Raw genomic sequence first — 13429 nt, forward strand, 5'->3', positions numbered from 1 at the left:
TGTACTGAGGACAGTTAAAATAATTTACAGTTGGTTAGTGGCCACTTACATGCCATCAGTTTACACGCAAACAGACAAAAAGACCAAATATGCTAGTTTGAGGTGCATATGTATTTATTAGTCAACCGTCATCCTCCGAACGGTCTAAGACACACTCCCATTTGTCCCCATATGGCACTCAAACGTCACACACCATGACATGTTTGCATATAAAGATATACATCTGGCCTTGTTTTACTGATATTGACTCCCCGGTGTCCTCCACTGTGCTTCTGTGCACTTACCAATATGAGTTCATAAAAGAGCATTGATGTGTGTCTGTATATTGTGTCATTAAACATTTTTTTGTATTTTTGTGTAGTACTAGAGCACCACAAGTGGAAACTACGTGCAATCAGTGAAGGTTTTACAATTGGCCACACTGCACCTCATAAAATGACTGCTGCTAGAATGATTGACGTGACTCCTCTGCTTCCTCACTCTGCACACTTCTCATTTCCTTCCGTTTTTCCCATCAGGCATTAATGTTGGATTCTGCGGATGGACTGGATCTGAGGGGTCTGGCAGTGGGAGCCCCAGTCCTTCCAGTGCTGGTAGTCTCCGCTGTGCTTGTCACACTCCATAACGTACTGCTGTCCTCGGTAGCCAGGGTACTCGTAACACACAAAGCTGCAGGGAAACAGAGGATGTGAGACAGATGGAGAGGTCAAAAAAAAAATTAAGCAAGGAAATGAGATGCAGCGACTGCACGAAATATGACAGGCTGTTTGGAGGGGGAATGTAAAAAAAAAAGTGTTTTAATAGAAGAAGAGTATCTTGAATCAAATTCATCCGGATTCTAATGTGCATTAGAATTTTAATATTTGAGCTGGGCATTGACACAAATTTTACAAATTGATTTCGATTCACAAGCTTGCGATTCGATTTATTTTTGATATGGATTAATTAGGGCCTATCAGGTACAGTACTTGGCATAAATTATAAACTATTATCACTGGCTTCCGGTAACGTCTGACCGCGCGCGTTCACGAGAGAGTCTAGTTTCCGGTGTAAGCGTAAGCTTAGGTGAGAATAAACACCTCTCACGATTCAAACAAATAGGGCTGGGCAACAAACTCAAGCTCCTCTGACATTTCTCTGTAAAAATTCTCATTTTAAACTTCTAATTTGTGATTTTGGTTCCACGTTCGTCAATAAATTCCTGCATCGGGTCAGATGTCACTTCCGCCAGAACTAGACTTGTATACGGCTGTTACCCGAAGCCATTAATTACAGTTTATAAAGTTTATAGATAGTTTAGAAATATTGATATTTTTCTTACAAAAACGCATCGCTTCGCTTCAGAAGGCCTTTATTAACCTGGAGCCGTATGGATTACTTTTATGATGGATGGATGCGCTTTTTTGGCCTTCAAAATCTCAGTAGCTATTCACTCCCATTATAAAGCTTGGAAGAGCCAGGATATTTTTTTAATATAACTCTGATTGTGTTTAGCTGAAAGAAGAAAGTCATGTACACCTAGGATGGCTTGAGGGTATGCAAATCATGGGATCATTTTTGGGTGAACTATCCCTTTAAGTCAAAATACAATGAATATGCAACATAGTGCATATATTTATCAAAACTCTCTGTTAAATTTTTCTAGCAAACTATAACAAGTTTTTGGACATTGAATGGCTTTTCTGAGGTAAATGTAGCATTACGTGACATTGTTTACAAGCTTTTTTATTGACGTCTCTCCGCGGTTGAAACGCTGATAGACCGATTACATTAGACAAAATACAGATTTAGTTGGACTGTATCTTTCAACATTCCTTATGATGTTCATTCATGTTTATTTCATGCTGTAACTAATAGTAAAGCCGAAGAGATGATCGGTTCACACGCAGCTTCGCTTGAACTGAAGGTGCTATTTTTGGTGCGCCAAAAAAGTATTTATTGTTTTAATTATGTAATAAAATTGACAGAACCAGAAAGCTGAGATGTTTCATATCAGAAGTAACAAAGCACAAAGCTTGTTGTGATTTATTAGACCGGAGGCGCGCTACAAAGTTTGGTTAATTCATCAACTGAAAGACCGATTCTTGGGATTTAAGAATCGATATCGGTTCTTCAAAATGAGAATCGATTAAAATTGAGAAATTAATATTCTTCACCCAGCCCCATGTAATGAGTAAAAATAATCATAATTAGACTTTTGCTTGGAAATTCGCCATGTAAAAACGAAACGAAAATGATCACTGTGTTAAATTATCAGTTTCTGTGATGATGTGCACTGAAAGGTTGACATAACATCATTACATAACAGATGAGGCGGTCACAGGCAATGTATTGCTGTGATGCATGATCTCTGTGATCTCTTATCTGACGGTATGTTGCACTGGACTGTTTTGTGAAAGCAAAATCATTAACACTTCACAAGTACAAGGACTGGATTCTATGGAATGTGAGCTAATGACGCTGGTCTCATCTGTGTTGTGTGTACGTGTATTGTCAGCGCAGCTGTTGAGCATGAGAAATGTTCAGGAGAACAGTAGTTTGGCACTAATGGTGTTTTGTTGAGTGTTACTCACGCGCCACACTGCACATGCATGGAGCCCACTTGCTTGTCGCACCAGCCCATGGCCTGCAGAGACGGGTAATCGTCACACAGCTCTACATTGCGGCCCAGGAAGTTGGCCTTCTCATAGATGACCATGCGACTGCTCTGGTGGACCTACAAATGGAGAGAGAGATTGGAAGGAAATGGGGGGAAAAGCTATAATGAAATGGTTTTGATGAGAGACACCTGTTTGTTTGAATGAGGTCGAGCACTTCAAAACCATCTAAAACAGGGGTGTCCAACCAAGCTCGGTCCTAGAGGGCAACTGTCCTGCAGAGTTTATATACGGTTTCTAACTTGTTCTGATTTTGATTTGCAGTTGCTAAGGTGTTTTGCCAGTTGCTACGTGGTTGCTTATCCAAGAAAGTCCAATAGTCCCTTGAAATGGCTCAGCTCTGTCATTCATTGTGAGATTGCCTCTTTTCGTTTCATTGTCAGTCAGGCAAAACTCAGTGAATTTGCTTAGAAAAGTTAGAGAATAAACCTTGAAGGCATCAGTATGCGCTCACACACTCACAGCGCTGCAGATGGGGCGCAGGGACATCATCCTTTCCACATGGTAGCCCAGACTGCCGCTGTAGGCATCCCAATGGGGATATTCTCCTTTTTCCAGGACAAACTGCTGCCCCTGGAAGTCGTGGTGCTCGTATCCCACCCAGCTGCACAGAATTAAAGACAATTAAAACATTTACACTACTGGTCAAAAGTTTGGAATAATTAAGATATTTTTGAATGTTGCCTCTTCTGATCACCAAGGCTGCTTTTATTTGATTAAAAACACAGTAAAAACTGTAATATAGTACAATATTATTACTATTTAAAAGAAGTGTTTAGTATTTTTAATTTTAATTAAATCTTAGAATGTAATGTATTCCTGTGATGGCGAAGTTGAATTTCAGGCATCATTACTCCAGTCTTCAGTGTCACATGATCCTTCAGAAATCAGTCTAATATGCTGATTTGCTGCCCAAGAAACATTTATTATTATTGTCAGGTATTTAGCTTATATAATGTTAGTCTTTTTTGCTTTGTTAACTAGCCTAAGTTAAGTAAATTCTTCTCCTAAAGGAAGCATGAAAAAGACAAGCCTGAAACTACTCAAGTAATCTTGAGTTACGGCAGCTCCGTTATTCTCAATTTTATTATTTTATACAAATTCACGTTTTACAAATCATCTCAGGATGAAACACTTAAAAGCTTTCACATCTAAAAGCGTAATTTCCTTGCTAACTGGCAAGATTTTGCAATCATTAACACAGAGTGGGCGACTCACGCGCCGCTCTCCACACGGATAGAGCGGATGTTGTCAAACCCACGCTCCTGGATGTTTTGGCACTCTGAGGTGAGTTCCTGACACTTGCCTTGGAAATGCTCCTGCTCGAACACGGTCACCTGGAAAACACATGCACATGCCACAGTTCCATTATCTAATTTGGAAAACCTCTATTTCCTACACACAAAACCACAGGCCTCCACTCCTTTCATTATGTCCTCTATCTGTTGAACAATACAGAATTCTACACATCTTGGACAACAAGAAGCAGCCGCAGCAACCATTCACAAAACATTCATCTTTGCAGTCTCAAAATCAATACCTAAGCAGAAGCCGCCTTTGTTGAATCATTGATGGTTTTGGCGCCTTGTTTCTTACTCTCAGACAAAGAATCAATAGTGAGTTACTCATTCTTTCATTGTGCTTCTTGCATTAGAGAAAGTGTGGAAAGGTTTTTACCTTAAAGCAAGGAGCCATGTCTATCACAGACATTGGTGGGTTTGTTTGGATCTTAGTTACTTTGTTCATCTTCTTTCCTGCACAAGAGGGAAGGCTGAAACATTCTTCAAATGTAATTTACTATAAAACAAACTTTGGGACATGCACTGTTGTTACATACTGACATATTGTATGAATGACATGCATTTGGGCATTTTAGACAATTCATATAAGGACTGCAAATGGATCCCTATTGATTCCAAGTATTTATAATTTTTATAATATGTATAATTTTACATTGATATATTTCTATTACAGCTCTCCAGAATAATTGATTCTGATAAGGATTTCATCTCTCTTGAATCACTTTTGTGCAAACTTTTTGCAGTGAAAATCTGGCAATATATTGCTATATGCTCAGCAGTTCCCAGGAAAGAAAAGGGAAGGTAATCCTTCAGAGGAATAACCAGTAAGAAACACAAATTTGAGTTCTGTGAGAGAGAAGACATGTTACATTATAGCACAATATTTTAGTGAACTTGTCCATAGAAAACATTACTTGGATTGCAGAGTAATTAAAGCCTGTTATATATTGCATTTATTTAATATTGCAACAGTATAGGCTACAGTATGTTCCAGCATTCTTTGCTCGGATGATTGTTTTCTGCATTGTGCACTCCTTTTCTTAGCGGAACTTAGGCCTGTGTAGGCCTATATAAAGAACTTCAAATGACAACTCATTTGATGTTGGCAATATAAGCTATTTAATTTTAGCCAATATCCAAAACACAAAATTCAAGCTGACGAAGTTTGACTTGGCACTTAAATAGTAGCTATTATTTTAATAGCAAATTTTCCCTTTTAATTTACACAAAACACGGATTCAATTTATTAATCTAGATTTATCTTACCTGAATCTCCACCTGTCCTGTCCTACTTTACAGTGACACTCGTCAGTCCCGTTTGGCGAGGAGTTTTATGATTATTTGGCGCTTCTATTTTATAGCGACCATCACAGCTGGGTGCACGTCGCGACTCTGAAACTGATGGGAGAGAGAGAGTGTGTGTGTGTTTGCGTGTATGTGTGTGTGTTTGCGTGTATGTGTGTGTGTGTGTGTGTTTGGGTGTGTTTATGAGATCATTCTCTTTATTGTGAGTCCAGAGTAGTGGAGCATTTCGCGCCGTCAGCGCAGTGGATTTGATGAAGCCGTGAGTGAGTGAGCGCGCGCGCGCCCGTGGTGCGTGTGAATGCAGACACATTGAACCGCACAATGGAGCTCAAACGGCTGTATTCCTATCGGTCAGCACTGTGCATCGTATGGTACACAATGAGCGGCCTATTGGTGGAGAATACAGGGATTTGACCAACTGCATGTGTGGATGTCCTCTCTTTCAAACCTCCCAGAAACATATATATCTGTTTGGCTTCTGTCTTAAGGTCACGACAGCTCAATCTTCAGAAAGCTCAGTTTTGACAAATTCAATATTTAACAGATGTAACTATATTTGGGAACAGTCATACACAAAATACTGATTTATGCAGGTTAAGTTTTTTATTAAGTTTTGGAATTGTTTTTCTTCTCTTTTTCTATATTCTGTATAAGACATCATAGAATCCTATTCAATTGTGTTTAGTAATAAGTTTACCAGTCTAAATTCGTCAGAATGTCTTTGTCCAGACTGTAGGATCAGGATGTAGCCTAGCGTGGTAACAAGTGTCACATTATGTCTGCTCATGACTGTCCACACATTATATGACCAACAGAAGTGTTAAGGTGATATGTGGTTCAGAAATATTAGCTTACTATTTACTGAATGTATGCAGTTTATAATGCATAGTTACTATTAAAAAAGCATAGTAAGTGATGGACTGCAGGCATTATGGACCTCACACAGTGTTGCATAATTCAGCAAGATATCATCTTGGAAAGGCAGATTTTGACATTTTGTGGCTGTGTATAAAAGTATGTAGGCTATTCCACATAGGATTTTTGTAACATGCTTTTAAGCTGCAATTATTAGGATAACAGTATCACTCAACCATGAAACTTCCATTTTAATTGGTGCAGTTTTGCTGGCATATTACTAAAAAAAAAAAATCACAGTTTGCAGCACGGTTGCCAGAGCTTTAACACAACATATGGACTGCATAAGCAGCTTAATGTACTTCGTACAAAAACTTTAATTGGCATCAAAAATATCTGAAGATATGAAAAATAAATTCAGTAAATTCAGTGTATGTTTGGAAATTCGCCAAGTCTTCAATTTAGTGCCTGAAGGTTTGGCTCTGGTGTTCCATTACATTGACAAATGCAATTTTGTTCTGTCAGTTTTAACACAACATACTGTAAGTGTACTGTGGCTGAAAGCTAATGCAGTTTGCAAATGAGACAAAACCATAATGAACTTATGGCACCAATTGAATTAGTCTTTTATGAAAAATATCATCGCATTATCCAACGTAAAAGAGTGGAATATATGCCAATCTAAGCCTTCAATTTGGAATGAGAGAGTTTGGCTATGGTGTTCATCACCATCAAATGTGAGTTTTCCCTATATATGTTTACTTTCATCAGGTTTTATGTACATCATTTCACAGTCTGGAATTTGTCCTGTGAAGGTATCCAACAGCTTCATTTTGTAGTCACCTTGTAAAGTTTCAGAACTGGACACACACCGACACAAGAAGTTTTTTTTGTTTTTTTTTTATAACTGTGGAAGCTCACCTTGAGTTTAAGAAAGAATTATACTCCTCTCTCCTCTTTCTGTCTGTCTCTCTCTCTCTCTCTCTCTCTCTCTCTCTCTCTCTCTCTCTGTCTCTCTCTCTCTCTCTCTCTCTCAATCTCTCTCTCCCTCTCTCTCTGTGTTTGATGATGGGGTGATTCTTTTCTGTGTGTGGGTTGGTGAGCTCAGCGAGTTTGTTTCTGTGGGCCTAATCCCCTCATGCTAGGCGCCAGCCTATAAAAGGGACACATGTTTGCTTTCAATACACACACTGATACACTGATTGAGACAGACAGCGGCTACTGACTAACATACAGGTAAGAGACTGGGGTCTGTGAGCAAAAACAAACTTAGAGAAAGGCATTCCCACATTTCATTTGGTTGAAGTCTACAGCAAAGAAAGTCCAGCTTGTGTAAGAATATCTCGAACAGCTTTGACACATTAGTCACCAGTAGAAAGCAATTAAAATGTAATCCTTTTTTGAGCATAGCACTTTTTACATTGTCAGGGTGAACTGTAACCTTTTAGTCATAACAGAAAAATTGATATAGAAAAGAAAAAAAGCTGTGTCTATGATGTGAATATGAAGAGAGTGAGAGAGAAAGAGATAAGGTGAAATTAAATTTAAAAGTAGTTTATAAAAAAAAGCAGCACCAAGTGATGAGTTTTATATATTTATTAAACCCTGAATGCACATTTAAAATGACTGTTAATTACTTACTGGGGTGGCTGTTGGTTTAATTAAACAGATTTATGTATAAAGCCTTGTGAGAATCAGGGGCCATTCTAATTTAATATCTTATGCAAATATTTTGTAGAAAAGACAAGAATTAGATCAGTCAATATTTCGTCAGTATTACATCAGATACCTTAGAAGTCCTATTCCATGTTTCAGTTTTAATATTTGGCTTGAACGACATTATAATATAACATTTTGTCATATATTTCTAAATTAGTAATCTCAGGCAAATTATGTTACGTATGAGCATTGCACAACTATAACACTTTTGTAAAAGTGTTTCAAAGTGAGTGGGTGAAGAATTTATCCAGGGGCTATAAATGTACTCGAATGGGATTCGTTAATTGCTTTGAGCAATATTTAGCACTTGACATCACTATATGTCCAACAATAAATATGTCTAGCTAGGAGGCTGCAAATTATTCACATTTCTCCACTCGTACATATGCTTTCTTATCGTAGTCATCATGTCCACTGGTGGAGAGAAGTCCAAGCCCGCCTCCCAGCCTGATGGGAAGGCTGCTCAGACTCAAAAGAGAACCGAGACGGGTGTGGGAAACTACAAGGTATGCACCGTACCATATTTACAGATGCATAAAGGTCGCATGTGAAGACTGATGAAATTGCAAATGTGAATGATGGCAAACAGCTGAGCAAAATTCAGTTTCCATAGAAATAGATGTGGGTGTTGTATTTTAAGCTAAGCTAAACTAAAACTGTCAACTTTAATTTATAGTTGCATAACAAGCAAAAATGACCTGGTTGTCTCCTCTCTTTCTTCTCGTTCAGATGTATGTGTTCGATCAGGAGAACTTCCAGGGCCGCATGATCGAGATCTCCAACGAGTGCATGAACGTGTGTGAAATGGGCATGGATAGAGTGCGTTCCCTCCGCGTGGAGTGTGGCCCGTGAGTCTTTCTGTGATACATATGAGTGACTTACCGATTGTTCTGTATTTCAACACTTCCTCCATTCTCTCTGTCCTTCTTTCTCTTCTTAAGTTGGGTGGGTTGGGAACAGATGAACTTCTGCGGAGAGATGTACATCTTAGAGAAGGGTGAGTACCCCCGTTGGGACTGCTGGAGCAACTGCCACAGGAACGACTACCTGCTGTCCTTCAGACCTGTCAAAATGGTATTCATCCCTTATATTCATTATACATGTGTATGAATATTTTAATTTAGTTGATTTGTGCAAAATCGTCAAAACATTATTCAGTTTGTTTCATTGAATCATTTTGCTCATTTTGGAAATGCAAGTTTGAATCTCATTTCTATTCTGTTCCTGTCCATAAAAGTGGCAAAAAGGTTAAAGGTTAACTGAAAAAGAAAAAATGATTTTTAAAAATCCATTTTCATGGATGTATTCGCTGCCACACTGAGTCATGGTGCTTTTGCAGGCAATGCAAATTTGAATCTCGAATCTGGCTCCCAACATTTCCTAATTCCATCACACTCTTCTCCTATCATTTCCTGCCCCATCTCACACACACTGAATCCATAAAAGTGGCAAAAAGGCCAAAAATATTTAAATCCGTATTCATTTATTTATTCACTGACACACTGAGAAATGGCGCTTGCTTTTGCAGGGAACGCAAGTTTGAATCTGGCTCCCAACATTTCATAATCTCTTCCCACTCTTCATGTCCTCTATCACTCACTATTTTCATCAAATTTAAACTAAAAAGTAATAATTTTTCAATCCATATTAATTTGTTAATAAATATTATACCTTAAACTCCTTGTTTGTGCTCCTCACAGGACCCAGAAAAGCATAAGATCTGTCTGTTTGAAGTTGGTGAGTTCAAGGGCCGTAAAATGGAGATTATCGATGACGATGTGCCCAGTATGTACACCTTCGGCTTTACCGACCGCGTTGGCAGCATCATGGTCAGCTGTGGCACGTAAGTGGTCTCGCATCGAAGAAATCTGAGTGCAAGTTGACTGTGATATCTGAACATAAAAAATAGATCTGATAAGAGAAATTTGAAGTGTGTGATCTTTAAGTCATACACTCACTTCCTAAATCCACCGAGTTTAAAGCAGAAGTTTGTAGTTTTTTATTTAATTATGTTAAAACACTTTTTCCTAGCCCTTAAAAAGTGTATAAAATGTGGCACTATCAAAACATTTTTTGGTGGGACCAACCAAACATCACAGGAAAAACGTGTGATTTTAAAAGCCTACCACTAAACATAACTGTCACTGGGGCGTAAGCAGATCATACGTATTAATCTTCAGTTTACCAAAAAAATGAAATACTTACGAACTACCATGAGATTGTTTTGGCGGGAATATCTGTTTGTAACAGCAGGCTTTCCAGAAACCTGTTTGAAAACAGTCATTGCTTTGGCCTTGCATTACACAAATCAGCTTTATAGTTACGCCACCTAGATAAACTAACAGTATTAATACTTCTAATATTAAAATATGACTAAAATTATTTCAAGTGTGATTTTTTTACAATAAGTAATTGATATGAGGCTCTTCACTATTCTGAATTCTGTTCTTCATTTTTATTTATTCTCTATGTTTGTGGTGTCTGTTTGTCTTTCCTCACCTCTTGATTCAGTTGGGTGGGTTACCAGTATCCTGGTTACCGTGGCAGCCAGTACCTGCTGGAGAAGGGCGAATATCGTCACTTTAATGAGTTTGGCGCTCGCCATCCCCAAATGCAGTCCGTCAGGCGCATCCGTGACATGCAGTGGCACCCAGACGGCTGTTACACTTTGGCCACAAAGTGAGGGCTAGGGAGGACGAGAAAGAGAGGGAACAGGGGAGAGAGAAAGAGAGGAGGAGGAGAAGATGAAGGAGGTGGAGGGGGGAGGGCCAGGAAGGAGAGGAGGAGCGCACCACCTGTATGAGTCATCCTGGGAAGGGAAAGGAGGAGTGAGGGCTTTGCAAGGAAAAAAAGTGACAATAGAAAATGTGGCTGCTGATATCAGATGATCTTTCCGAGCCCTCTTTATTCTCTCTCCACTCTTCACCTCTTCTCCCATCATCTTCGTTCTTCCCTCTTCCTCCTCTTCCTCATCCTCCATTCACTTTTCCCCAGAGGAAATCAGTCCATCACCACGAGCCTTAACTGATGCCTGACTTGTATGGGTCAGGGATGATGATTGACATGGGTGGTTGGGGGCTGGGCGGTGGGTGGCAGGAGGAGGGGTGTTTTGACCTAAAGGCCATGTAAAAATCTCCACATCCTTTTTGGAATGGTAATAAAAGTGACACCTGTGACTGTTGTTCCCTGATATCACTGCTGATTGTCTATATCCATGCAGGCATCCACCCTTTGCCATCAATACATCAGATCACATTTCCACTCAGACTAAAATGACTAACATAAGAACAAAAAATGTTCTGTCTCAAGTCAGAACACATTAACAGAGCGGAGCACATTATTATAAGAGTGATTTAAGTGTTCCGTTTCTACTATTATTCAAGTTGGCATGGGTCTAAAGATAATAGTAATTGATCTGAAAAAGAGAATCTGAAATTCGACATAATGTTGTTCCTAGCAGTGGGGTAGGATTGCAATTTTGAATAATTTTATCAATTAATAACTTTTTACTAGGGATGCACCAATATGAAAATTTTATCTGATACCAATAACCGATAATTCTTAATATTTGAAAGCCGATAACTGATATATTGGCCGATAAATCTAAATCAAGATTTTTATATAATTTTTGAGAGCCTGATTACAAAAACAAAAGTTCTCACCATTAAAAGCCAAGTCCCATGCACACAATGATAATGTTCTCATAATTTTATATAGCCTATATGACAGACTTGAGCTGCACATGTTGCACTTAACAGTATTTTCCTTTATGAAGTTATTTCAATCATATTTCAAGTCATTCAAAAGCATCATGGCGGAAAATATCAATTATTTATCGACTTTAATATATTTTGGGTTTAATTATATATTGTAGATTCAAGATGATGCAGCTCTACCACCAATACAGGAAACTCCGACTCCATCAGAAATTACATCTTTGTTTGAAGTACTTAGATTGCGACTGTTGAAAAAGTAAATTCCACATAGTATGAAATGTATGTAGTATGAATGCAATCTGGACATACTCCATTTTTCATGTTAACATGTGAACTTCAGTGTCAGTTGCGTCACCATCCACAGATCCTCTCCCATGAATTCATGGGATAGTAAAGTGTCCATTGAATGTGCACTTCAAAATCTCATGGAAAATAGTAACTTTTCGTCGACTGTTTTTATGAGTACTGTGAATTTAGACAGACTGTTATTGATTTCACATACTCTTTTTCACCTACTGTAAAATATGATTACTCTTTTAAAATGAAGATTCTGAGTCAGCTGTCAAGTCAATTAAACTGAGATAATTGCACAAGGTGATTATTATCAAAATGTTTGGAGCATGTGCTGCCCGTGCACTGAAAAAAAACAGTGTTTGTTTTGTCTGTCTGTTCTTTGGATTGGAATTAAATTTAATAGCATCTAAAAATCAGACAAAAATAAGACAGATATAGGCTTCTGTCATCATGAACAGAATGATTGTGGGTTTATACAACATCTGACCAATTTCTCCATACACATGCATGAGTATGTATTTCTAAACCTTCCTGAATGAATTAATAATTTATTTGAAATTGACATCATCTTTCCCACAAGGCCGAAACAAATACACAAACACAATTAAGATTCACCCCGGCTCCACACAAAATCCACCCCTTTCATTGACGTCAGTCGCCCCAAATCTTACTTACGTAAACATCTACACACACACACACACACACACACACACACACACACACACACACACACACACACACACACACACACACACACACACACACACACACACACACACACACACACACACACATCCGGCACCTTGGGAAATCTAGTAACTCCACATCCTAAGTGTGTGATCAGCCGGTCTCTCACACATTTTCCCTCCTCACACTCTGAGAGATAATGAAGAGCAGATAGAGGATGATTCGGGACAGATGCTGGAATGATTTAGAGGGAAGCTAGTTATCACACTGCTCAGTGGGATGCTAAGTTAATTGAATCTCACTCTTGTAGTACTACACAGCCACCACAAGAAGGTACTAACAATTAGATCATCAAAGAAGCTTATGCTTTGTCAGTCCTCTTTTACTTGTCTTGTTCCACACATTTTTCTGTACTTTTCCACGCAAAAATAACTGGCTTGCTACTTGCATCATATTTATCATCGGTTAAATCAGATTAGCAGATTAATTTCCTAAAAAAAACCTTTTACAGTGCAATATCCTCTTTGCCAAATGGGTTTTCTGTATTCCATTTAAACACACACAGAAAATCTACAGACATGTCCTTTGCCATTTCATCTCTCTCCTTCTGAACCACATGCATACAGAAAGCCTACAAGAGCTGTATGTGTGTTTGTGTGTGTGCGCACGGCAGGTCTCTTTCTTGCGTCACGGCTGTGTTGTGAGTTAGCCGGGGGAGAAGCAGTTCTTTTTATGGAACTTCCTAAAAAGTCTTTCCGCCGAGAGTGATGTAAGCTATTTGTCTCAATGTTTAACAAAGGAGTGGGTGTGAACCTATCAGTGAGATAGAGAGAGTTAGAGAGAAAGTGACAGAGAGATAGTGGAGAATAGGCAAAGAGTGAGGACACCTGCAAAG

General features: G+C 38.7%; 2 protein-coding genes across 2 annotated transcripts; one reads left to right on the forward strand and one right to left on the reverse strand.

Annotated features, from left to right (window-relative positions):
- Nucleotides 1-92: 92 nt before the first annotated feature.
- cryba1l2 (crystallin, beta A1, like 2) lies at nucleotides 93-5355 on the reverse strand. The gene is made up of 6 exons (XM_077246483.1): nucleotides 5225-5355; nucleotides 4335-4411; nucleotides 3876-3994; nucleotides 3120-3261; nucleotides 2574-2716; nucleotides 93-669 (listed from the first exon to the last, which is right to left on the reverse strand). Exons 2-6 carry the CDS (start codon nucleotides 4401-4403, stop codon nucleotides 522-524), a joined length of 621 nt encoding a protein of 206 aa, XP_077102598.1. The 5' UTR covers nucleotides 4404-4411; nucleotides 5225-5355; the 3' UTR covers nucleotides 93-521.
- A 2889-nt stretch (nucleotides 5356-8244) lies between these two features.
- crybb1l2 (crystallin, beta B1, like 2) lies at nucleotides 8245-10520 on the forward strand. Its single transcript, XM_077246484.1, has 5 exons — nucleotides 8245-8343; nucleotides 8567-8685; nucleotides 8779-8911; nucleotides 9538-9680; nucleotides 10349-10520. Exons 1-5 carry the CDS (start codon nucleotides 8245-8247, stop codon nucleotides 10518-10520), a joined length of 666 nt encoding a protein of 221 aa, XP_077102599.1.
- Nucleotides 10521-13429: the final 2909 nt, after the last annotated feature.

This window comes from Siphateles boraxobius, unplaced genomic scaffold (genome assembly GCF_051911475.1).
Source record: "Siphateles boraxobius isolate OS27281-9 unplaced genomic scaffold, OSU_SipBor_1 29, whole genome shotgun sequence".
Classification (NCBI taxonomy): Eukaryota; Metazoa; Chordata; class Actinopteri; order Cypriniformes; family Leuciscidae; genus Siphateles; species Siphateles boraxobius.